The 25765-nt window shown below is 36.7% G+C and overlaps 6 protein-coding genes across 6 annotated transcripts; 5 read left to right on the top strand and 1 right to left on the bottom strand.

Moving 5' to 3' along the window:
• Positions 1-214: 214 nt before the first annotated feature.
• Positions 215-3226, top strand: LOC147563261 (biotin carboxyl carrier protein of acetyl-CoA carboxylase, chloroplastic-like). The gene is made up of 7 exons (XM_086635896.1): positions 215-755; positions 969-1019; positions 1609-1772; positions 1854-2157; positions 2315-2386; positions 2790-2855; positions 2982-3226. Exons 1-7 carry the CDS (start codon positions 579-581, stop codon positions 3003-3005), a joined length of 858 nt encoding a protein of 285 aa, XP_086492022.1. The 5' UTR covers positions 215-578; the 3' UTR covers positions 3006-3226.
• A 1285-nt stretch (positions 3227-4511) lies between these two features.
• LOC147563262 (uncharacterized) lies at positions 4512-5983 on the top strand. Its single transcript, XM_086635889.1, has one exon. It carries the CDS (start codon positions 4895-4897, stop codon positions 5771-5773), a length of 879 nt encoding a protein of 292 aa, XP_086492015.1. The 5' UTR covers positions 4512-4894; the 3' UTR covers positions 5774-5983.
• Positions 5984-8523: 2540 nt separating this feature from the next.
• LOC147563263 (NAC domain-containing protein 45-like) lies at positions 8524-10077 on the top strand. The gene is made up of 3 exons (XM_086657126.1): positions 8524-8803; positions 9646-9923; positions 10003-10077. The coding sequence occupies exons 1-3, from the start codon at positions 8524-8526 to the stop codon at positions 10075-10077; spliced, it is 633 nt and encodes a 210-aa protein (XP_086513252.1).
• Positions 10078-10469: 392 nt separating this feature from the next.
• LOC147563264 (F-box family protein) lies at positions 10470-11673 on the bottom strand. The gene has a single exon (XM_086635927.1). The coding sequence runs from the start codon at positions 11541-11543 to the stop codon at positions 10800-10802; it is 744 nt and encodes a 247-aa protein (XP_086492053.1). The 5' UTR covers positions 11544-11673; the 3' UTR covers positions 10470-10799.
• Positions 11674-13277: 1604 nt separating this feature from the next.
• LOC147563265 (Cobalamin biosynthesis CobW-like protein) lies at positions 13278-19298 on the top strand. Its single transcript, XM_086635933.1, has 9 exons — positions 13278-14627; positions 14834-15051; positions 16243-16357; positions 16529-16618; positions 16824-17009; positions 17118-17237; positions 17746-17856; positions 18391-18472; positions 18950-19298. Exons 1-9 carry the CDS (start codon positions 14460-14462, stop codon positions 19000-19002), a joined length of 1143 nt encoding a protein of 380 aa, XP_086492059.1. The 5' UTR covers positions 13278-14459; the 3' UTR covers positions 19003-19298.
• Positions 19299-19429: 131 nt separating this feature from the next.
• LOC147563266 (Tetratricopeptide repeat (TPR)-like superfamily protein) lies at positions 19430-25119 on the top strand. The gene is made up of 8 exons (XM_086635936.1): positions 19430-19514; positions 20351-21253; positions 21967-22189; positions 22301-22783; positions 23521-23727; positions 23865-24002; positions 24085-24291; positions 24689-25119. The coding sequence occupies exons 2-7, from the start codon at positions 20622-20624 to the stop codon at positions 24286-24288; spliced, it is 1887 nt and encodes a 628-aa protein (XP_086492062.1). The 5' UTR covers positions 19430-19514; positions 20351-20621; the 3' UTR covers positions 24289-24291; positions 24689-25119.
• The last annotated feature ends 646 nt before the right edge of the window (positions 25120-25765 follow it).

Here is a 25765-nt window from a genome sequence, read left to right on the forward strand (position 1 = left end):
ATAGACTCAAAATAATTCGAATTAGTCCGTTAAGATGAATGAGATAAATTCTTCAAAATGAGTCACCCAGAGGAATCAGCTAAACCTTTCAACAAAAAAAAAGAACACAGGTGACATGACATATCTTCATTGTATAGTGGTAGGGTTCCCTTATCCAAACAAACATTAATCTGGTTGTGCTACAATGAATTCACTCCATGGGACCCAAATCCATATTCGCAAAAAGAAAAACTCTAATTGGTCAGCCGTCCAATATTTCTTACAACTCTGGAGCATTAGATCAGTGAGGGGGGCCCTACTCATTAAGTTAGTAGTTCATCTAACACTAGTGACCTGTTTGTTTACTACTCATGAGAGAGAAATAGAGAGAGAGCTTTCACAGCTGAGACCCATACATACAATTGTCACTTTCTCTCTCTAACAAAAAAAAACTCTCTTTGGTATCATCGAAGTGAATAAAAACTCACTTTGATTTTTATTGTTTCTTCTTTCGAATTAGGGTTTCTATTGTAGAATTCGAAAGTTCACTCTTTGTTAAATTTAGATCTATCTAGCTTTAGATTGGAGTTCGATAAGTAATGGCTTCTTTCACTGTTCCATGCCCAAAATCTTCTTCTTCATCCATTTTAGCTCTAGGTGGATCTCGACCTCAAGATCTACAACTACTTCAACAGTCTAAGATCTCTTTTGCTTCTAGGGTTTCCTTTGGAACTGCTGGATCTTCTTTAGATCAGCCTGCATTTGTCAGATTCCAGGTTACTTCATTCTCTCTCTCTTTGTTAAATTTGTTAATTTTACGTTTATTTGTTGATTGAGGGACATTAATCTAAATCTCACGGGCAGTATTAGCTAATATGAAATGATTTATCTGGTGAACTAGTATACCTCCTAAGAATTGATTCACTTGAAGCATGAAAATTACTGTTTTATATAGATTTTGATTGAAAATTTGCATCTTTTATATTCAGGCACCTAACTTGAATCAATCCATTTGGAAGGTTCAGGCTCAGCTTAAAGATGTAAGTTCCATAATCCAATTGAAAAGTTCTTTGTTTTCTCGTTTTCTATCCAAGATGTGGTAATAGAGGTCGGAATCGGGTTGGGCTCAGGTACCCATGAGTACCTTAGACTCCTTCATGGGCAATCCGGTAGTTGGTTTGGCAGACTGTGAACGACTCAGTCTTCGGGCTAGGTTGTTTCCCCGTCCCACTAGATGTTCCAGGTCGTTGGCCGAGCAGACTGTGAACGACTCGGTCTGGGTTGTTTTGATGTTTTCCCACCAGACTCTGGCATTCCGGATCCGGTGTCTGGGCTTGGGTACCTGTTAGAATCTAAGACTCCGGTCCAGGTGTTCCGGGTTGTTCGCCGAGCAGAGTGTGAACCACTCAGTCTTCGATCTGGGATTGGGAACCTGTTGGTACCTTAGAGTCCGGTCCAGGCGTTCCGGGTAGTTCGACGAGTGGACTGTGAACCGCTCGGTCTTCGGGCAGGGATGTTTTCTCATGTGACTTGGGTGTTCCGGAACGAGTACAGGCTCTCGGGCTGCATTTCCATTCCTATGTGGTAGATTTAGTTTTCTTTTTGTTTGACATGTTTCTACATATAAAGGTTGCCGCGGAGAAATCTTCGAATTCAATCCCTGTACCCAAAACTAACCCGAGTATCCCTTCATCTGAGAAAAGCGACGAGCAACCAGAATCAGAAGTGGAGAGCGTAGTTTCTGATCCATCATATATTTCAGCATTCATGACTCAAGTGTCAGAACTTGTCAAGTAAGCGAAAACCGTTGATTGTTGACTCTTTCAGATTGAGAAGCTTAAAATATTGGAAAGTAATGCTTCTTGTGTTCATAGGCTTGTGGATTCAAGAGATATTATGGAGTTGCAGTTAAAGCAATTGGACTGTGAGCTCACAATAAGGAAAAAAGAGGCTTTGCCTCAGCCAGCTGCAGCTCCTGTCGTTATGATGCAGCATTCTTCGCCTCCACCTCCCCAATCCTATGCTCCTGTCTCTGCACCTCCTACTTCCTCAGCTCCTGCTCCTGCTTTACCAGCCCCTGCATTGATGAAGAAGACCTCGGCACATCCGCCATTGAAAAGTCCCATGGCTGGAACCTTCTATCGATCTCCTGCTCCTGGGGAGCCAGCATTTGTGAAGGTATGTTTGAAGAACCTATATATAGGCGAGACATAGTATAATGTGAATAGGGCTCGTGCATGTATATGTTTGAATAAAATTCTTCTGCATATTTTTACGTTTTGCGTATCGTACCCTCTTTGTTGAAGTACTTATATTGCACATGTGTTTTCTCTAGGTGGGAGATAAGGTCAAGAAAGGGCAAGTGATTTGCATTATTGAAGCCATGAAACTGATGAATGAGATTGAAGTAAGTTTCTCTCATCTCTCTGAATTTAGAAACTAAGTTACTTAAAGCTGACGGGAGAAAAGCTATATGTAAAGAAATCATATGACAAATTTCACTGCAAAACATCAAGAATTCGCTTCCTGGCTAGAACGAATCTTGCCAGGTATTCGTACTTGGTCGACCTATAAAAACTCAACCACAACCCTGAAACCATTTCCATGTTGGTTATAAGCAAAATTTGATGCTTTATTCTAAGCAACCATTGCTTCTAAAAAGAACTGTAACCTAACCATTGATGTAACTTCCTGCCGATATTTATAGGCCTTTTTCTAGTTCAGATAATGAATTCCGAACATTTCATTTTTTTTTATTGCCTGGTTTAGACTTTAGATTATCATGTTTCATCTTCTTTTCACTTTCTCAGGCTGATCAGTCCGGAACTATAGTTGAGATAGTCGCTGAGGATGGAAAACCAGTTAGCTTGGATACGGTACAATCACTTCATTATTTTATTTCCCCATTTCAGTTTCATCTTTCCTCTTTTCTCTCTTTTAGTTTCCGAACTTAATTCTTCTGTTTAATCTCATGTTCTTCCATTTTTTTTTTTCCCTTGCAGCCTCTTGTTGTCATTGAACCATGAAGTAGCCAAGTAGGGGAACAAGTTATCGTGTATTTGTAGGCCAAAGATGAATATTTCATATTTTGGAGTCTAGTCTTGACAGGTTTCAGATTGTTTTTTGAGTTGTCTAATTATTATTACTTCATCTCTCATCTGTACTAGCTATTTTTCTTGTAGGATTTTCCCAAACTCCTCTTCTTATCTTCTTGCTTGTTTTTGAATGTTACTACTAGTTTTCTTTACTTAGATGAAACTGAGATACATCAGTCCTATTGCCTAATGGTGTCCACTGGATCAGGCTACCGAGTCCGACCTATCTTAAGATGGCTGGGCAACCCTGCTTTGTCCCGTTTGTTGGGTTTTGGCCGGATCCTACCCATCTAAAGATGGCCCAGGCCTGCTTGGGGCAGAAGTCCAGTCTTGCAATCTAACTAATGAGTTTAGACCCAGCACAGCTGGCCTGCACCCAAATCATCTTAAGATTGGGTAGGCTTGTCTAGGGTATTTACTGGGCCTCCCTACCCAGTCTATTGAATTTGGGTCCATCCCATAAGCTGAGGTCAGTGGTGTTAAATGGGCCACACCCTGGAGCCTGATAGGTTGGGATGCTGGCCAAGCCTGCCTGACCCAGGCCATGGGACGGTTTGGCCCATCAAATTGTTCGCGCGATAGGGCTTGGTTAAACAAGTTGGGTGTAGGCAGCTCGACCCACTTGACACTACTAGGTTAGGCCATTGGTAGGTTTGAGTTTCTTTCACGTGCCAAACCCACTTGGCACCACTAGTTTAGACCCTTGCACCACATGTCGATAGTCTTGGGTTTATTTCACCCCAAAAGCTCGTTCAAATGGTGAATTTAATCACCTATTGACCCATCCCGTGTTCTGTACTGTAGATAAATTCCACGTGTGCTTACTGTGAACAATCTCCTATCCATTAGCTTTGTTACCAGTGTTGGCCTTGAATCTCTCGCATCCTAAAAATTAGTGGACTATGTGATTATTATGCACTCGTATGGTCCTTTTTTTGGCCATGTGAAGAAGTGGTAGAAAATCATGTAACCTAGTTTCTCCGTGACAGTAATAAAAATTCAAAATGAGTTGCTTCTGAAAATTTTTAAGTGTTTCTCTCAAAACAATCACTCTCCCTTATTTCTTCGATTTAAAATTGGTGGATTTGAACCAATTTGGTTTCAAATTTGTCCAAGTTTGTCGATTCTAAATTCAGTGGGTCGGAACCTATTTTAAAGTTGAATTCTACTACTACAACTGAATACAACTCAAATTAGTTAGTCCATACTGAATTTTGTCACAAATTTTGGTTTCAAGTCGGTTATAACTCTAAACATTGGAGTTGAATTCGATAGAACTTGAGTCAAATTTATTACAAATGAAAGCGTTTATAACTAAATGCAGTATCCATGTATAACTAAGATAACCACGTAGGATCAAAATCAAACTAATTGGGACAACCACATCCCCTTTCGGCATCTGATCAGTCACAAAATTGGAGTCGTTTAGCATTTCTCAACAAAGTGAACCAATTTTGGTGGTGAAAACACTTATCCTTTGCTTGTGAAACCCAAGTACATCACCAAATCATTAAAAAAAAAAACACAATTTGCCACAAGGAAGACAAAGATGGTAGCAAAACTTTAGGACATAGACACGTGGACATATGTCAAACTATCATTCCATGCAAAACTAACCTCATAGTGCCACCTCATCTTCACACCTGTCACCATTGCATGTTTAACAACAATCCTTATCCCTCACCTTTATATTCAAACTCTTCCCTAACACTTTCTCTCACTAAAATTCCAACCCCCCTCTCTCACACTAAATCTCTATCTCAAGTTTCTCAACAACAACATTTCTCTAGTAGTAGCAAATCTTCTTGGAAATTCAAAACATGGGTATTTCATCAAGGGTAGTTTTTAATGGTACCCATATCTTGTTCTTCTTCATTTCATTTCTCTTACTAGTTTTAACATCAAATTCTGCAAGTACAGTAGTAGTTGATTCACCAACTGTCAATGAAAAAGGGTCTGATGTTTCTTCCCAAGCAAATGAAAAATCAGAACAAATCATGCAAAAAGTTGGAGAAACAACAGAGCAAATGAAACAGAGGGTAGAAGAAACAGCAAAAGAAGCTAAAGAAGGGTCTGAATCTTGGACAAATTGGGCTAAAGAAAAACTCACTGAAGGTCTTGGATTGAAACAACAATATGATGATCAAGGAGAATTAATCAAAGATTCATCTATCAAAACTAAAGAAAAAGGTCAAGATATGGCAAATCAAGGTACAAATTATGCAGGGGAAGCAACAAAGAAAGCAAGAGAGAAAGCTCAAGAAATGTCAGAATCAGCAATGGAGAAAGCAAATGAAATGAAAGAAAGTGCTAAAAAGGGGACAGAGTGTGTGGGTGATAAAGCAGGGGAGACTGCTAAAAAGGGTAAAGAGTATGCTGGATCAGCCATGGATGAAGCTAAAAGGAAAGCAGGAGAAGCAGAAGAAAATATAGAATGGGTAAAAGATAAAACTAAAGAAAAAGTTAAAGATGGGTATGAATCAGCAAAAGCAAAAGCTGGTGAAACAATGGAGAAAGTTAAAGATACTATTTCTTCTGGTTATGGAACTGCCAAACAAAAAACAGAGAACAATCTTGGTGGTGGTGGTGGTGGTGGTGGTGGAATTGGTCAAACACCAAGAATTGATGATGATGATGAAGATGTGAGTACTGGTAGTACTCATCAAACTAGGGTTCATATTCGTGATGATGAACTCTAATTATGATCATGGGTGTTTTTTTTATCTCTCTAGATAGATTACTCTGTTTCTGTAGATGTTTTAATGTTATATTATGTAAGTGGGTAATAGGGTAAGTGGGTAACAGTCTGTATCTTTTGATTTCCGTTTTTTTTTGGGTATCTGTGTTATATGGATGTGGGAATGAATGTAACAGTTGAAAGATCAATTGAGATTCTAGGTTAATGGTTAGACTCTGGGTTAATAGTAGTTTGTAATTTTTGATTTTTTCTTTTTCATGTCATAAACTTGGGCTATACGAGCTAGGAAAATGTATCTCAACAAGAAAAAGAAAAGAACTAGTAAAATGTTCTTTTATGTCATGAACACGAGTTATACGTGTATGCTCAAGCTACTAAAATGTAAGTTTTTATAGAACATCCATGCTTAAGGAATGTCTAGACATTGCATGGAGAAAGCCTTGTGAGAGCATCTAGAGCTTGATATATGTCTAGGCATTGTGTGGAGAACCGCGCACATTTAACAACATTAATGATGTTATGCCGGGCTGAATCCCTGCGGGCATGATCAGAGAAAGTGTTTGGGGATTCGGCCGGAAGTGTGTCGTCAGAACATAATGGATAGAGGGGATACTGGGACGGGGATACGGTTGGTAGTGGTGTTTAAAAGACCGGCCCATAGTGGTGTTTAAAAGACCGGCCCATATGAAAAGTGTCGGTGGTGTTTAAAAGACCGGCCCATATGAAAAGTGTTGGTCTTCTATTTTGGGCCCGACAGAATAGGCCGGACAAAACACCATTTAAGGCCCATTTTTTTTTGTTAATATCTTTCAATGGATTGTATTTGTTATTTAATAAGTTTTATTATGGTCGATGTTTCGGGGAAATAAGGATATTTTACAGGGAAGATATTTTCGGGTGGAAATAAGGATATTTTTTGTTTCCTCCAAACACTAGCCACTTCTTATGTTTTAATTTTCTTCTTCCTTCTCACCAACATCAATTCCGACGACAATTATTCCGGCGACAACAACTCCGGTCATCTATCTCCCTCTCTCTCTCTTCATCCGTCTCTTTGTTCTCTCTCTCTTTCCTTTTTTTTCATACTTCCGGCGAAGGGACCATTCCCTTCGCCGGAACTTAGAGAGAGAGACTGAGAAGATAGAGCGACTGGGAAGAGAAAGAGACAGAGAAGAAAGAGAGAAGAGAGAGAGAGGGTCGGCCAGAGTAGAGAGATGAGGTGCGTTTGGTTTGAGTTTTTTTGATTTTCCACCGTCTTCCTCGAAAACTTTTCTACTTTCCTCAAAACAGTGGCCCTATAATTATCGGTATATTTGTGTTTTAGATTTTTAATTCATATTTTTTTATTCAAGTATTTTCAAAAGGACAGCGCTTTGGGGAAAGCTAAATAGTTTCCGGGGTGTGAAATTTTAAAGGGAATATGCAAAATTTTGAAAAGTTTCCGGAGAAACATATTTTATGGGGAATATGGTTCAAAATAAAAAACTCTCCCCCTCACCTCCCTCCACCTCATCTTCTCTCTCTTCTCCGATAGGTCGCCGACCGGAAAATTTTCCGGCCGGCGACCATGAAAAAAAAAAAAATTCACTTACTCACTCTCTCTAGAAACCCCGGAGAAGAGAGAGAGAAGATGAGGTGGAGGGAGAGAAGTGAGGTGGAGAGAGAGAGCTGAGGTGGAGAAGCTATTTTGCTTTTCCCCTAAATAAAATTGTCAAACAAAATTGACCCATTTTTTACCAAGTCTTCACACTCCGGAAACTATTTAGCTTTCCCCAAAGCGCTGGCCTTTCAAAATCAACTTAGGTAGGTTGTTCCATACAAAATTCTAAATTAATTCTTAGGCAAGTTTTGTCGAAATCAATGTTTAGGTAACTATTAGTTTTTAAACTTAAAATCAATTTAACTACGTTGTTCCATACAAAATTTGGACAAGTTTTTGAAACTTCAATCCATAATGGAATATTTCCCATAATATGGATTTAATTGATAGGGAATTGTTCTTACTAATAGGATATTTTCCATGATATAAATTTCAACATATAGGAATATAATTCTTGTCAATATTTTTTTCTTAATTTGGGTTCTCAACTTTTTCACATAATTAGTGTCGGGTCGGGTCGTTTACATGGGTAGAGTCGGGTTTTGTACATGCCTTGTTGTGGTCGGGCCGTCGGGGTTGGTTAAAAGTTTAAGTCAGAGTCGAGGTCCAACTAAACAGAGCTTCAGTTATTAATCCTCATCTAATTCCCCTGCTTAATAAGTAATTACTCCTAAATCAACATTAATCATAATTAACCAGTAATCCCAACTGTTCAAACTTCTTCTTCTCCATTTAGGTGTGTCTTCTAATACAAAATTTCAAATTCAAAGGATTCTGAATTCAGAATAATTGTCCTGATAGGAATTAATTAGAAATCCTTAATCACAATTAATCAGAAATCCGAGGGTTCAAACTTCTTCTTCTCCATTCAGGTGTCTTCTAATACAAATTTCAAAAGAACTCTGATTCAAAATAGTAATAATTCTGATGGGATTAACAACCATCATCTCTCTATAAATATACAAAATTCAATCAAATCATAATCAGAGTCCTCTTTTCATAACTGGGTTTGCTTCTTCTTATCTATTCAATCAAGTTATCTTTCAGATTTTGAGCTCAAACTTCAATCAAATCAAAATCTATTTACTTTTCAACACTGGGTTTTTCTTCTTTTCTTTTGGGTCAGTTTCAGATTTTCAGCTCATAAAGAGATGGTAATTGAAATCTTAATCATCTTAACTACATTGTTCTCAGCCATTAACAGTGATCAGCTTAATGTCAAGGAAGAAGAAGATAATGAGAATGTAGTAGGAATTCAGATTCCAATGGGATACCGATTTTTCCCTACTGATGATGAATTGATTCATTGCTTAGTTACCAAGGTTGAAGATCAAATCCAAAATCCATGGATTCAAGATATCAATGCATCAGAGTTTTATAGTAAACCTCCCAGCAGTTTAATAGAGTGTTGCAGCAAATCTCTTCAATTAGGTTTGTGACTTCTTTCTAATGAAATCGTAATTCGTAACGCGTAGACAACTTATGAGTCTAGTCTCAATTGATGTTCAATCTGACTTATCTGAATTTTGAATTATTCGAGAGACTCTAAAATCTCAATCTCTTCGATTTGATATATGCTTCGTTACAATGTAGCTCGGATATAGTAACTTTTTAAGTGTCTAGATACTTTTTGATTTATATCAAATTATGAATTATTTGAATCTAACTCTAAATCTCAATTGGTTTCGATTTGATACATATTTCATCACAATGTAGCTTCACATTGTAAATTTAAGTGTTCATAAACTTTTTGACTTATCTCAATTTTCGAAATAGTTCGAAGCTAATTCTAGGTCTCAGTCAGTTTCGATTTTATGTATGTCCCATCTCAGTCAGTTTGGATTTACATTATGAGTCTAGTCTCCATTAATGTTCAATCTGACTTATCTGAATTTTGAATTATTCCAGAGACTCTTAAGTCTCAATCAATTCGATTTGATATATGCTTCGTTACAATGTAGCTCGGATATAGTAACTTTTTAAGTGTCTAGATACTTTTTTATTTATATCAAATTATGAATAATTTGAATCTAACTCTAAATCTCAATCGGTTTCGATTTGATACATATTTCATCACAATGTAGCTTGACATAGTAAATTTTAAGTGTTCACAAACTTTTTGACTTGTCTCGATTTTCGAATGGTTCGAAGCTAATTCTAGGTCTCAGTCAGTTTGGATTTTGACATAAGTCTCGTCACAATGTCGCTCTAATACTTTAAGTGTCTATATAGCATGTCATCGATTTATTTACTTATATATTTGATGATTGCAGAAAAAGAGTATTTCATGGAAAAGGAGAGATTCTTCTTCATTCATGTAGACATGGAAAAGTTTGATCAACAAGAATTTAAGGAGAGACGCGTCGGGGAAGAAGGATTTTGGAAACCAGATGGTGACTCGAGGTCCATATTCAACTGCAAAGATAGGAGGGATATAAACATTGAGTTATCTGCTCTCAAGTTAACTTTCACATATATTCGACAATATCAAAAATCTATAGATAAGAAAACTCATTGGATCATGGAGGAGTACAGTTTACTTAACCCAAAGGTGAAATTTTTTCTTATTCTTTTCTTTTATTTTTTAAATATCGAAAGGAATGTTAATAACATTGCTTTTGTTCTTGTAGGTTCCACTGGATTCGAAGTCGAAGTGTGTGGTAGCAAGGGTTAGAGGTGGAAGGAGCTACGACATGATGGACTAACAACTTCCTCCCGAAATTGAGATTCCAATTTTTTTTTCTATAATATCTTTTTTTTCCATAATATCTTCTTTTTTATACAATAGTGGCAACTCAAAAGTGAGTTGAGTATTTTCTTTTCTTTTTTTCCCTTGATTATGTAAAATTAGGCAAATTTGTGAATATGACTACTTAAAATGATACAAAAACTTTAATCCTATTGATAATCGAACACCATGTTTAGGAGTCACGAAAAAATTGTAATCCTACTCTGGGTCCAACAAGTCGTTAAACTAAAGTAATCTGATTACCACAAATCACGTTCTAGGACTTTGGTTTCTTTGTGATACCGACATTGCATTCCCACCGGTATTAATTGCCTAAGTTTAAAGAAAATCGGTTTCTGGAAGTAGAAAGAAAGAAACCAATATAGAATAGAACTATAGTTCCTTGGTAAACAAACTTATGTCAGAGAGCTATGAGACCAACAAAGATGATGAATATAAACAACAATTCAGAGTTTTCAGATAGTACAAGAGCAAAGAAGATACCTTGTTTTCTTTCTCTCTTCAAAACAGCAGCTAAGAACCAATAATCTCCTCTGTTACCGTCATAGACGTCTTTTTAACGGGCTGAAGGCGTGAGGGAAGCTCTAGTTTGAACAGTAGATCGGCGGCCCATGGGTATTGCTTACCAGTTACCATTGGCCAAACCAACATTTCATTCCTAAAAGTTGTTTACACGTTTTACTTCCAATCAAGCATGTCTAAGAGCCACAAAACCTCTTGCTCAGAGTCCGCAACATCACAGAAATCCATCTGAACCCCAAAAACACTAACAAGTGAATCGTTTCCCTCTTCGGTGAACAACAAAGTAATCCAAGCCCGGATGCCTGAGATGAAGGGATGAAGTGGAGAGAACTCAAGATACTCGAAAGCAATAGCCCTATGAGATGTTCTATCTATGTAATCGAACAAAGATTTGTTTACAATACGAGCAATCTTATTTGAATCCTTGCGTCCAACAAGCACAGAGACACTGACTGTTTGACCTAAAGGGACGGCGAATCTCGGAGTGACAGGGATTGTCATCTTATACTCAGGGCCTTGTAGGTGATACCTCAACATGTCAGATATGCCATCTACTGAGATTTTTGTCTTAAGAACTCCACCTGGAACTACTTCTGAGAAGACTAATGCGTCATCTGCCCAAATATCGACATAGAATTCCAAGTCATCGAAAGACAATCTCGGGGGTAGAAGGTTTCGACGTTGCTCTTTTTTTGAGAAGGTGATGTAGAGTTTGTGGTAGGTTAAAGGGAGGGGTGAGGGTTTCTTACAGATCGAGGGCCATCTCTTGGCACAGATGCATTTCCAAAAGTAATCATCTTTAGCAACATCTCTCCACTGCTTGCTTACCTGCATACATGAAGAAAGGTCTTTGCCATCTAGTAGAGGAAACACAGCTTTTAAAACTTCCCTGAATGTCATCTTCAACTCCCACGGCCAAAATAGTATTTCCAATGGTCGAACAGCAATAGAACCGATTTCAAGGTTGGCCCGAACTGCTTCTATAGTGTCTCAAAATATTGTTATCTGCTACGGAATTCAGAATGTGGAATTACTCTAATCCTTTGAAGTGCTATGACGGAGTCTCAAAGACACCTTCCTAGAGACATATTGCAAGACAGCGATAGTTAACCCATTAGTACTATTATAACAACACAAACCGATTAAGCACGTTACAAGAGGAAAGAAGAACAACATAAATTACATCAAATTTAATGCATAATTACAATGTTAAAGTGCATACGAGCATATCATAGCAATTCAAGATATCCTTGGGCAAATATCACAAAAGAAGAAATAAAAGAAGGTGATCTGTTAAAATTTACTTACAATTGAACGACACACAAAAAAAGAACGGTAGCAAAATGAAACCATACTTCAATATTTGACTAAACTTAATTCTGACACATATATATGCCTATATTATTGTGGTTACCCGAAGATAAACCTAAATTGTATGGGTGAACTGATAGGGATCTGCAAGAACTTATTAATATTGAAATCTCGTGAGGTTTCCATCTTAGTTCAGTCTAAAGGTTAAAATGATCTTATTCCTCGTAATCTAATATCAACCCAATAAAGCAGTAACTGATCATGTGTATTCAACACAGTCGACACCTACCTAGCAATCTAGTGTCATTTCAAGAATAGCCGATAGAGAAACGATGAATGGAGAACAAATATATACTACGAAAAGTTATTACGTAGAAACCCGTAATTCAGTAAATCTTTGCTTATCATGCCCTAGTATTTAGTAAGGAAAATATGTATATGGAGATGACTAATAATATTCAAATTAATCAACAAGCGCACAAGTAGCTACTTTATCCACAATCAAAAGAAACACGTAATGAAGGTGCGTTTTTTTCGTTCTTATTGTCTGAATCTGACTTGTATGAATATGAATTGTTTGAATCAAATGGACCCAAAATCATCGCAAACCACCGTTTCCTGGCGAGTCAGAGAAACACAAACAGTCTAAGATCTGACTCGAGTTGAAATAAGGCTGATCGTATTTAAACTTTCCCTGAAGAAATACTTTATTTTCACATCGAAACGTTTTCCTAACCTAAATAGAATTAATGATTAATTAAACCATTTAGTTTCACACTTCTCTCTCCCAATTTATCATTTAAAAACCCTAAATTTTCCTACCCCAAATTCAATACACGATCTTAAACATTTACTTATCGATTTTAAGCACTAAAGATCTAATCTAAAGTGAAAAAACAAACGACCTTGAATCATAAAAACCATGAATTAAATCTAAAAATAAGTAGAAATTGAATCAATCAAATCTCAGAACAATGAACAAAGATAAGCTAAATCACGATCAAACAATATAATAAAATCCAAAAACAAAAAGGGTTTGAGATTCTGAAACTAACCCTTTTCTGCAACTTGTCCGATCACGAGAACAAGTAAAAACCCCCTTTGAATTCGTTTACCTAGAGAGAGAGAGAGAGAAATAAAGAGAAGACCAGAAAAATAGAGAGAGAGAGAGAGAGAAAAAAGTGAATTGAAATCGACTTCACTGTAAAGGGGCCGGGTGCCTTCAGAAAGTGTTTTCTGGCCTCCGGTAATTAACATCTACTACGGAAATGGTTAAAAGCGCCTCCTCTCGAAATAGGCACTCCTACGAGTTTTTTCTAATTTAAAATCGGTGGAGTGGAAACAACTTACAAAATCGGCTCAAGTTCACACAAGTAGAAACAAAAACTTTTTGTTTCTTCCAAACACTTATTTTTTCAGCTTCTTCCCTCTTCTTCCTCTCCCACTTTCACCATAAACTCCAGCGACCTTCATTGTAAACTCCGACGACCATCACTGTAAACTTCGGCGAGATTCACCCGGCAACACTTCTTCTTCTCTCTCTCATCTCTCTCTTCTCTCTCTCTCTCTCTCATCTCTCCCCTCTCTATATCTCCGGCGAAGGGGAGGAACCCCTTCGCCGGAACCCTAGTTTTCAGACGAAATCGATCTGGTTTCGTTTGGAAATCAGACCAGGTCTCATCTGGTTTCGTCTGAACTAGACGAGACCTGGTTCTTCTAGAAATCGGACCAGGTCTCATCTGGTTTCGTTTGAATTAGACGAGACCAGATCTCGTCTGGTCGTCTGAAAACCAGAAATCCAGCTAAAGGGTTTCTCTTTCGCCGGAGTTAGAGAGGGAGAGAAGAGAACGAGAAGAAAAGAGAGAGAGACAGGAGAAAGAGAGAGATATAAGAATTCGGTTGGCGTCGGACACCTTCGGTCGGCGACATTTTGCCGGCGATGCTAAGGGTGTTTTTGGTTTGTGTTTTATTTTTTATTTTCATCTTTTTCCTCGGAGACTAGTCTTGTTTCCCCAAAACACCGACCTTCACATATCTCATAGGACCCGAGAACTATTGAATAAAACTTAAATCGGTGGACTCTCACTGAATTTTGATACAAATTGTTGCTCAAGTCCACCGAATTCGACAATTTCAGCTTAAAAATATTGGTGTTGAATAATTCAGTAGATATTGAGTCGAATTTTGTAATAAAATTTGGGCTCAATTCACCGATTTCAACGGAAAACGTTTGAGTTAAATTTGGTGGATCTTAGACCGAATTTGATAACAAAATTTGGGCCTAAACCACCCATTTAGAGTCGTCTATTACCTGACAGTCGAACTAAAAAAAGAAAGGAGGTATCGGGGCGCTCTTACCACTTATTTGAGGGGCCTTTAAAACTTCCCTATAACAGTAAAGCGATCAAGAAAAGATCAACGACTACAACGTTACGCTATAAACAAAAAAAACGCGCTAAAACCCCTTCTTTCTCTCTCTCTTCTGCTGATTTTTAGGGTTTGATAATGGAGGACGATGACGAAACTCCACCTCTAGCTATTCAAATTGAAGAAACCACAGTTTCGAATCTTTTAACTCATCAAGAAGAACCTGAAGTAAAACGGCGAGAATCAGGCGAAGATTCTGTCGGTGTCACCGTCATCACTGGTTATCTTGGTGCTGGGAAATCCACCGTAAGTTCATCTTCAATGATGTTTAGTTCGTTTATCGGATTTTGATTTAATCCAATATCCGCCACCAGTTAACAAATTTGCATTAATTATTCATAATTTGGTTATTGATATTGAAATGAAGTGTGTTGTAATTAGAACTTAATCTCGTTTTAATCTCCTGTAATGATGTTTAATGGATATGATGATTGGGTATTTTCTAATTTCAGCTGGTTAATTACATCTTGAGTGCTAAACACGGGAAGAAGATAGCTGTAATTTTGAATGAGTTTGGGGAAGAGATTGGAGTTGAAAGGGCAATGATTAATGAAGGAGATAGTGGAACAGTTTTTGAAGAATGGGTAGAGTTAGCAAATGGGTGTGTTTGTTGTACTGTCAAACACAGTTTAGTTCAAGCCCTAGAGCAACTCATACAGAGGAAAGAGAGGTAATTCAGTTTTTTATCCTCCATTAGTGCGCAGAGTTTTTTCAATTCAATTAGGCCATGTTTCCATGCGGGAACGAAATGCGATTACCAGGAACCACGTTTTGGTAATCACGTTCTATAATGGTGTTTGGTGCATGGGAGTGCATCATGAATCACATTCCAAGGGGGAAAGTTATTCCTTCTCCACAGGAAATTCCAAACCCGTTGGGTGGGTGGGGTTTGTGATCCCCTTTTGCTTGGAATCGTCAATCAAATAATCTACGGACAAAATTGATCTTTACCAATCATATTCTTGATTAAACCAAACAATACAGTTAGGTACGGCGACTATCAGGAATCACATTACAAGATTGCTACTCATGGTAATCATATTACTATCACGCGTGTCAAACATGACCTTAAATAGACTACATTTCCAATTATAGTAAATATAAATTGTGTATGCATTATTATTTAATCGTCATCTCAACTGCAACTTATTCTTAGAGAAATGAGTCAGATACACGTACCATTGTTGTATTGCACGTTGACTGTTGACCTTTTAACGATTTCAATGTTATATTCGTGAATCGTCGTTGAAACGTTGATTTTTTCCTTTTCTTTCCATTCTCTTTTCAAAGAAATGTCTCATATGGTTCGTTTTCAAAGTGGTACTAAACTATGAATCCCTTGAACTACTTGCCTTGGTATTATTTGAAGATAATTTTTTAATACTTCTCACTTCGCTTTTCTGAAACTAAACTTTGAAATGAAGCAGCTTTGAGAAGCACCATTTGGACACATTCTCAGAACCTGCTTCCAAAAGAGTTACCTGCTTTGGAAAGAGTTAGTTGTGGCAAAGTACTTCAATATTTTTCTCATGGAACGACTTTCTATTGAAAAATTATGTGAAATGTACTTTTACCACGAAAGCAATTCCAAACTCAGACTAATTTGTACATACTCTAACAACTTTAAGGCGATGTTGTTAAGATTAAAAACGACTGCTATAGTGGATAGTTGATTATGAATTTCAATCTTACATGCATAATGTGGTGGTTATGGGTCTAGTCCCCTTTACTGTTGTTATTAACTGTGATATTTCATTTATATAGAACCTTTCAAGTGTGTTGCTTTTTCAGAGAGAATTTCAGTTTCTGGCAGTGTTTCAAAGCAGAAGTTATAATGAATATTTGTTGTTATGCGACACAGACTTGATCATATACTCTTGGAAACAACAGGGTTGGCCAACCCAGCACCTCTTGCTTCTATTCTTTGGTTAGATGATCAACTAGAATCAGCTGTCAAACTTGACGCTATTATTACTGTTAGTTTCCATCTCTCCTGCTTATACTATTTTATCTAGCTTTAGATTTCGGAATGGGACCAGTTTTCTATTTTCAGAGTATAGTCCCATTTAGTTTCCTCGACCAAATGAACTTTTAAGATGAGATGGATTGATAGTCTCTTAATATTCGTGTGTTTGCTATACAAATAGGTTGCTGATGCCAAGAACCTCCGGGATCAGCTCAGACAGCATCGTGATTCTTCTTCATTCCCTGAAGCCTATCTCCAAATAGCATTTGCAGTAAGTGCCATGAGCTTTTTATTCTTTTTATTTAAGCAGTCCATGGATGCTAAACTCAAAGTTCCATTTTTAGGATGAGGTGATATCGTGTATCAGCAAATGCAGAATAATTTCTTTTTGTCATATGAGTAATACTTGTATTTTCCTCCGTAATCTGCATCTTGATAGACTTATGATACATGGTGATAGTTTTTCTTTGTTGTAGGATGTGATACTTCTTAACAAGGTTGATTTGATTTCTCCCGAAGCTTCAGAATCTGCTGTCTCAGGTTCTATAGAGGAACTAGAAAATGAGATTCATAAGATTAATTCACTAGCTGATGTCATTCACTCAGTCAGATGCCAAGTAGACTTATCTCAAATATTTGACCGTAGGGCATATGATGCTACAGTAAGTTATAAAAGAATTCATTAGACAAGTAATATTGAGTCATTGAAGTTTTGTTCTTACCTTCCAAATGATATTTTCATTTACTTTATGTGGTTATATTCTTCTCAGCATCTTGCTCACTTAGAAGCACTGGTCAAGGAAAATCAGTCACTACCAACCAACAATCTTCATGACAGTAGCGTGCGAACTTTGTGCATATGTGAGCAAAGCCAGGTTGATCTTGATAAGGTAACTCCATTTCTTCATAAAAGCTGTTATACATATCTCAGTAGCCATAGCTTTATACATGAACGATTTGTTTGCTTTTGGCAGCACTACAAACAGCGTGCTTCCATTAATTTTGAGTCAGCTTAAAGATTGCAAATTATTTATTCGTTAACTTGCTATATATTATGGTCTAGGATATAGCACTTCCTCGTAGATTAGCCATACTGCCATAAAGGTTCTGTGTATTGCTTGCTTCTAGGTTTTTCTCTGGCAAGCGTGTTACGCCTTTGAGTTCCAAAGTTGTAAACATTTTAGTAATTCTCCAGCTGGAGTGATCATTCTGGCGATTAATTTGTGATGTTGTTAAGCAGTAGGTCCTACTTAATTCTATTTTCTTTTATGGGTGAGACTGATTTTTGACTTTTTTTTTTTGCTTTCATTTTCTTTACTTCTGTACCATTTGATAATAGTCTCAGTTAGGTTGTAGAGTGATCAATGTGCTATGTTTGAATTCAGTTTCCTTTTCCAGGTTCGGTTATGGCTTGAGGAGATACTTTGGGAGAAGAAATATAATATGGATGTGTATCGCTGCAAAGGGGTTTTAAATGTACGAAACTCCGACCAACTTCATACAATACAGGTAGATTTTTTAAGTTCTAGACTGAAGCTTCACACCAAGATAAAAAAAACAAGTATTTTCTCACAATAGTTCTTTTAACTACCTATTCTTCATTGCGAGAAAAATAAACAAAGCTGATCTGGTAAGAAAGTATTACTAAAACGCACAAATTAAGGCTAGCCACATTAGCATCATAGCTCTAGCCTCGTGCTCACATTTGCGTGAACAAGAAGCTGTGCATTTTCATCACCTCTCCTTTTTATCTTCCCCTTATCCATTCCTCTGGTTCTTGATTATGAACAAATATTCTATTATGTCTTTTAGAATAATGAAAATTATGGTGGTTTCTCTATATCAACCTTGACGCTCATCGAAACTATCTTCATGTCTTTAGTCTAATTTTAGCTATACACACACAGTTTCTTAAGCTTCTAGTCCAAATTTGTCGACGATCATTATTTTCCTATATTTCATAGGTTTCTTTCATTTTACTGTTATATCTATCTCGAGAAATGCTCGATTCCTGAATTTTTTATGTCTTCAATGTTGGAACAGGCTGTAAGAGAAATATATGAGATTGTCCCAGCTCGCAAATGGCAGCAAGAAGAGGATCGGATGATCAAAATAGTATTTATAGGTAAAGTTCGAATCTTGGATAATCTTTTCGTTCATAATGTTTTGTTTTGTTTTGCATGAGCCTCTAAAAAGTAACCTGACCTATGTAACATAGACACTGGAACGGGCATTAGTATTTGACACAGGTAGAAGGTCTCGGGTACATCAATCTAAGAATTCGAAGACGAGGACAAAAAACTACACATTTTTCTTCTTACTTATTTGGTTCATTATGTAACAAATGACATTTTAACGTAGTGTGCTACACCTAATATGGTTTTCTGCAAGGACACGCGAGATGAACGTACGAAAACCTCAACTTATTTCCTTTTGAGTGTCTGCTACTATATAACAAGTATCTGATTATCGAATACGAGCATCTGGTATTCTACATGACCATAAACACACACGCACACACATAACCAAGAGTATGAATGTTATGAACCGTCTTCATGTTGTTTAATGTTCTGATTTTTATTTCCCCATTCATACTGTGCAGGTAGAAATCTGGATGAGATTGTTCTTAGAGATTCATTTAGAGGTTGCAGTTAAGTTCAAGATTTGATTGATAAAACATTTTGAAGTTTGGCGAAAATCAAGAACTTGAATTCATACTGTTTGTAGGTGCAAGTCATGTCAAATGCTAACACTTTCTTTGTTCCATGAATACTACCTGTATTACTTGCATAGATAAGAGGAATATCGAATATTTTTAATTCGATGTTTAAATTTCTCAATTTTTTGTTTCTGGCTCGTTCATGTGACTCGTCTAAATGGTTGAGTATGAACCTATCTATCTGAACAAAACATAAATTAATTTGAATTAAATTATCTAAAATAATTTGAAATGACTTGTGTTCCTGGTCTCACAAATTAACTCTGACGAAGTTGAGATTGACTTTGTCCATAGATTGTTCTGAGATTGATTTTGTTCGTAGATTATTTCATCTATGATGAAGCGAAGGGGCCGACCCTAATTGGTTAGACGATTTCTATCTCCCAATAACTCTTGACCGATTGGGGTCTCCCACATTGTCCAAATTTTAGTTCATTGTAATTAGGAGGCCTAAGAGCATCTCCAATGAGACACTCCAAGAGCATCTCCAATGGGACACTCAATCTCTAACACTTAGAGTGCCACATATGACTTTTTGGAGTTTTTGTTAAAAAATTATCTCCAATGGAACACTTTGTTACACACTCTATTATGAGTTGGACATATTTATTATAGAGTGTCTAGAGAGAGAAACTCTAAAATGAGAGTGTCTACTTGAGACTCTCTAAGTGTTACTTTATTATTTCAACCAATAGAAAATTTTGCTTTTCAACTACTTTTTATCTATTGAATTGAAGAGGGACATGTGTATTAAGTAAGAGATTTTAAAGATCTCCATTGGAGACCAAACAAATGTAGAGTGTCTCTATATTGACACTAGGAAAGAGAATCTTTATTTGACACTTGACAACTAGATTTTTAGAGTGTTTATTAGAGTGTCCCATTGGAGATGCTCTAACAAACACTCTAAAAGTCCTAGTTGTCAAGGGCCAATAGAGATTCTCTTTCCTAAATGTCAATATAGAGACACTCTAATTTTTGTTGGTCTCCAATGGAGATCTCTAAAGTGTCTACACTTAATACACATGTCCTTTTTCAATTCAATAGATAAAAAGTAGTTGAAAAGCAAGATTTTCTATTGGTTGAAATTTAAAAGTAACACTTAGAGAGTCTCAAGTAGACACTCTCATTTTAGAGTTTCTCTCTCTAGACACTCTATAATAAATGTTCCCACCTCATATTAGAGTGTCTAATAAAGTGTTCCATTGGAGATGATTTTTTATCAAAAACTCCAAAAAATCTATGTGGCACTCTAAGTGTTAGAGATTGAGTGTCCCATTGGAGATGCTCTAACTGCCCAACTAAATGTGGGAGCAAGATAATAATGTGAACGACAACATACAATATCACCTAATCCAGTATTCAAAAATAACGAAAATACCTCCATTTCAAGCTAAACGCCTACTGGGTGAAGTGGCATTTTCCCCATCCCAATAAACAACCCTAAAAAATACCAGCGACGACGAAACACACTGGTGATTAACCCTAGAAATCTCAATTGCCCTTTCCCCGGCGATCTCCATGTTCAATCTCTGAACCAGATAGATCATCACTTATGGCGTCATTCTCAATCCTCACCAAAACTGGGTCATTTATCAAAACCTTAAACCCTAATTCATTTAGAACAATCTCTACTTTTACTTTCCTCTCACAAGAGCCTCAAATTGCTGAACCTTCATCATCAATTCCACCTTCTTCTTCTCCTCCGACTGTTTCTTCTACTCCATTACCCCCAAATCCATCTTCCGGTAGTCCTCTTTATCATGAAAACTGGAGAACCCCTATCCCTAATCCAGCTTCTGCTCAATCTCTTGTTCCGTTAGGTCTAATCCAACAAACCCCATTTGCTAAAATCCAAACTTTATCTGAAACCCTAGATGTTGAATCACTTATGAATGTTTTTGCTGATTGGATGACTTCTCAAAGGTGGAATGATATGAAACAGTTGTTTGAATTTTGGATTAGGTGTTTGGATAACAATGGGAAACCTAATAAACCTGATGTGAACTTGTATAACCATTACTTGAGAGCAAACATAATGAATGGTGCTTCTGCTAGTGAGTTGCTTGGTCTTGTTGGGAAAATGGATGATTACAATATTACGCCAAATACTGCCTCTTTTAATATGGTTTTGAAGGCAATGTATCAAGCTAGAGAGACTCAAGCTGCTGAGAAATTGATCGAACGGTATGATTTCGATTCCAAGTTTTAATTATTTTTGGTATCGAATTGATCGTTAAATTCTATTTTATCAGATTGTAGATGCTTGTTAACTTGGGGTTTAAATGATTCAAACGTTACCTTATTTGTGTTCAATAGATTTACGAAAATATATATGATGTAATATGCGAGAAATTCTTAGTTGATTCTAGGTGATTGATGAGACCATTTAATAGGAAATATTTTGTGGAATTCTTATTTGACCTACTATATTATATACGTGTAAAACTGTATACATAGTAGAGCCATAAATTTTCCGATTTTCTATACATAAAAAAGTAGCTTGTTTCCTTTGGTTTATGCTCGTATTACAATCAATTGCATCACCTTCACCTACCACCCATCATCACAAAACGTTATGAATAAATATCACTATCAAATTTTTGGAGAAAATACATAAAAGACGAGCACTCTTTGATTCCGCGAAGTTTGTGTTTTTTGCTTTTCAAACTCTTCTCAAGTTTCAGACTGTCGTTCAAGTATGGACATGCATCTTGTGGCAATGCTGTAGGGCTATCTTTTGGCTGAATTGCAAATTTATGAAGATGTAGAAGAATGTATGCCATTTGGTGCCATTCTTAAGTCTCGGTTTTCTTTCTTCTCGTTTAATAGCGCAGTAGGATTTGTAGTTAATGGTATTAGCTTTATGATGGTTTGGATCGTTGATTGATGAATGCCAGGATGCTGCAGACAGGAAAGGAATCCAAACCTGATGATGAATCTTATGAGTTGGTTACGGGGATGCTATTTTTGACGAACCAAATCGACGCAGCCTTAAAATATTTAGACTTGACCCTAAAATCTGGTTATGTGGTGTCAATGAGAGTATTCACTGAATGTGTTCGGAGTTGTGTTTCTTTGGGGAGATTGGATACATTGGCATCCATCATTGAGAGGTGCAAGGTAACTAACTATTCAAGATTTTAATTCCAATCTGTTTGTAAGATGTGACACTGGACCTGCACCTACCGATTTAATGTATTTAATTTTTTTTCCTCTCATTGGTTTGATCAGAAAATGGATCAGAATAAATCTTTATGTCCAAGCTGGAACTTGGCTAACTACATTTCTGATGTTGCGTTGAAAGAGGACCACAGCAAGTTAGCTTTCTATGGCTTGGAATATCTTGCCAGGTTGATTGCTAGCAGTGAGACTGCAAGACCTCCTGTGCTTCTCGCCGTTGATGAAGGATTGGTTGTCTCGGCACTTGGAAGTGCTGGTAGAACATATGATAATACTTTGCTGGAGGCATCATGGGCCATCTTGAAACGCTCACTACGTAACAAGAGAGCTCCTTGTGCGGAATCTTACCTTGGGGCGCTATATGCTTATTCATCACTTGGAAACCTACAAAAGGCTTTTAGTACCTTGCGAGAGTTTGAAATGGCTTATGCTGGGGATTCTAGTATGGAAGCAGAACATTTGTTCTGTCCATTTAACGCTCTACATCCACTAGTGGTGGCATGTACTAAGAATGGTTTCGAGACATTGGACTTGGTAATTGCATCTTTCCATCTTTAGACATTTCTGCTTTCCTACTGTCATATGATTCTAACATGTTTCTTTCTTTAAAGATTCAGTATGTGTGCATACTTTCTTTTAATGGCGTAATAGTTATACATATTTATGATCAAGATCATATTTGTAGTGTTGTGCATTGATTTCAATTTGTATGCTTGTAAGAGGCTCCAAATGAATATTAGATACTAGATAATGTATTACATTTCATTCTCATCTGAATCAAATGGTGAAGGTTGAAAGATGAGTTAGCAGGACTAAACTATGATGGAATGCTTCCCGTAACCGTAAGATACGTAAATTCTCTTAAAAATTCTGGATCAGGTAAAATGTGGACTTGACTCTCGTAAGTCACCTAGTAAATAAGGATATATCTCTTATCGAATAATGGTGAAGTGAGAAGAAAAGATGTATATTTATATATGATAACTAATGAATACCTTATCTGATTTTTATCTCTAGCTCAGTAGGCTGCAGGGAAATGATCGAAATTAGAGTATAGGAGGTCTGAGATCAATATGTTTGAATCTCTAAGCAGGAAATGTATGCCTTTAGATGTCCACACAATATATGATTAGTGGGGTTTTACAATGCAAATATATGAAAAAAGTGAATTAGTAATCACTTCTCATATATTGGTTTCACAGTTAGAATTTATCTACTATATTCAAGGTTATGATGTGATGTGCGACATTGTTTTTTCTGTAACTCTGCAGGTATATTTTCAATTGGAGACTTTGAGTCGTGCAGATCCTCCTTACAAGTCTGTCGCCGCTCTCAACTGTATAATATTAGGTTGTGCAAACATCTGGGACCTTGACCGCGCCTACCAAACTTTTGAGTCCATTAATGGCTCTTTTGGGTTAACCCCTGACATCCATTCATATAATGCTCTCATGTGCGCCTTTGGGAAGTTCAAGAAAGTAGGGAAATTTACTTTACTTTCTCATTTCAGTCTGTACATTTATCTTTCTACATTATATCCTTGTGCCTTTTCAATTTTGTAGAGAACCATTTAGCACGTGTATATACACTGAGACATTGCATTTTATTGTTGCAGTCGACTGAAGCTGCGAAAGTACTTGAACACTTATCAGGCTTGGGTATCAAACCAAATGCAAAGTCGTATGAAATGCTTGTAAATGCGCATGTCATCAACAAGGATCAAAAGGCTGCTCTTTCGGTGATTGATGAGATGGTATGTTTCTTCTTTCTCCAACCTGTCATATGTTCCACGCCTCATTGTTTGTTTGGAGTAACTAATACGCGGGTAATTACAGATAATTGCAGGATTTGTACCCTCCAAACAATTACTAAAAGACATCAAGAGGCGATGTGTTAGGGAATTGGACTATGTGAGTGGTGACCAAGTGGAGGCCATTGCTAAAAAATTCAAGATTCGGATGGGTACCGATAAACGCAGAAACGTGCTATTTAACCTTGCATATAGCGGTGGTTATGCAGGTGGCAATCCTGGCCCCTGAAAGGTAATGTTTTACGTATACTATTAATCTATGAATCACAATACCGTTATGAATGTTTTTTTCGAGCTTATATATTTCATAAAAGCAAACATACAAATTGTTTTTTAGCTACATTCCCTGCCTTTACTTATTTGACCAAAGATTGACTTGATCCCATGGTTGTAACTATCTCAAAACTCTAATTAACAAAACGAAGTGAACTTCTTGCATGTAACCTGCATATGTGGGAAACTGACTCGGCGAGTACTTCGTTGTGATGCTAAATCGAACTAAATTCACTCGTTTTAAGTTTTTAACATAAAACTCTTTCTACATGTCTTCAATTGAGTGTATTTCCTCCATTACAGAAAGCAAGAAAAAAAATTAGTTTCCTGACGATGGGTTATATATTCGGATGCAGGGAGGCTACTAAGGTCATTTTGATTTCACGTTGACGTCTTAGCGCAAACTGGTGGTTCATCAAGTAGGTTTCTTCTTCTACTCACCACTTCTAGTTTTAGTAAACCAGCATCCCTCCTTGTAAATTTTCTAGATTTACTGATTGAATTTAACTTTGTGAGCTCAAGGAGAAAGATGTAGTAGGCTAGTAGCCTCTCCTAGATTCATCTTTTATTTAGTTATTCTATTGTGTTAGGAAGTTTAGAGACGAAAAGTTAAAAGAAGGTGAAATACTAAGCTTTAAATGAAGTCTGAGTTTTCACGTATTCGAGCAAGATGCATGGATATAAATTATGAAGTGGTCGGTTTTTGCAATAAATGAAAGAGAGAATACTGATGTAGATTATCTGTTTTTTTTCTATTAAGGTATTTATCGTTATATATGTTCTTCAACTTCGATGTTCACTGTCTTATTTGAGCTTGGTTGTTTGTATAATTTAGAGAGAGAAATTTTGGGTGTTAAATGTGTCAATTGTGAACGATCGGGGTTCTGAGAATCCCCTAAAAAGTAGTCGATAGAGAGTAAAAGTTGAGATATGCTTCAATTGAGAAGAATACAGTCTCACCAATCAGATGCAGCCTCAAAGCATTCACATATATATATATATATATATATACACACTACATAAACAGAGTCTCACCTTAGTTAATTTCATCATTTTTGAAAGTAAATGGAGTCTGAACTAAGCAAAATAATTGTTGCATAACGGTTATTGAATTGTTCAATCGATATAATTTTTTCTAATTCAAGATTAAAGGTAAAATTTGGTTCAACAAAAAAAAAGATTAAAGGTAAAATAGAAAATGATACGTCATTGATAAATTGGTTTTCATATCCTAAACAGATAGATTATGCAAGTATGTGTGTGGTATAAAATGATTGATTTTCAGATGCAAGTAAAAAAAATTCTTTAGTTGCAACTCCATCAAATATTTATTTTGTGAGATTAGAATTTTCAATGTGCACTAAGCAAGACTGTAAGTGAATATATAGTTTTTTTTTGTTTCTGCTGATAGTCTTATCAGAATAGTGTTTTTT

Source organism: Eschscholzia californica, unplaced genomic scaffold (genome assembly GCF_041429995.1).
Source record: "Eschscholzia californica isolate CP2 unplaced genomic scaffold, dmEscCali1.0.p SCAF_1, whole genome shotgun sequence".
NCBI lineage: Eukaryota > Viridiplantae > Streptophyta > Magnoliopsida > Ranunculales > Papaveraceae > Eschscholzia > Eschscholzia californica.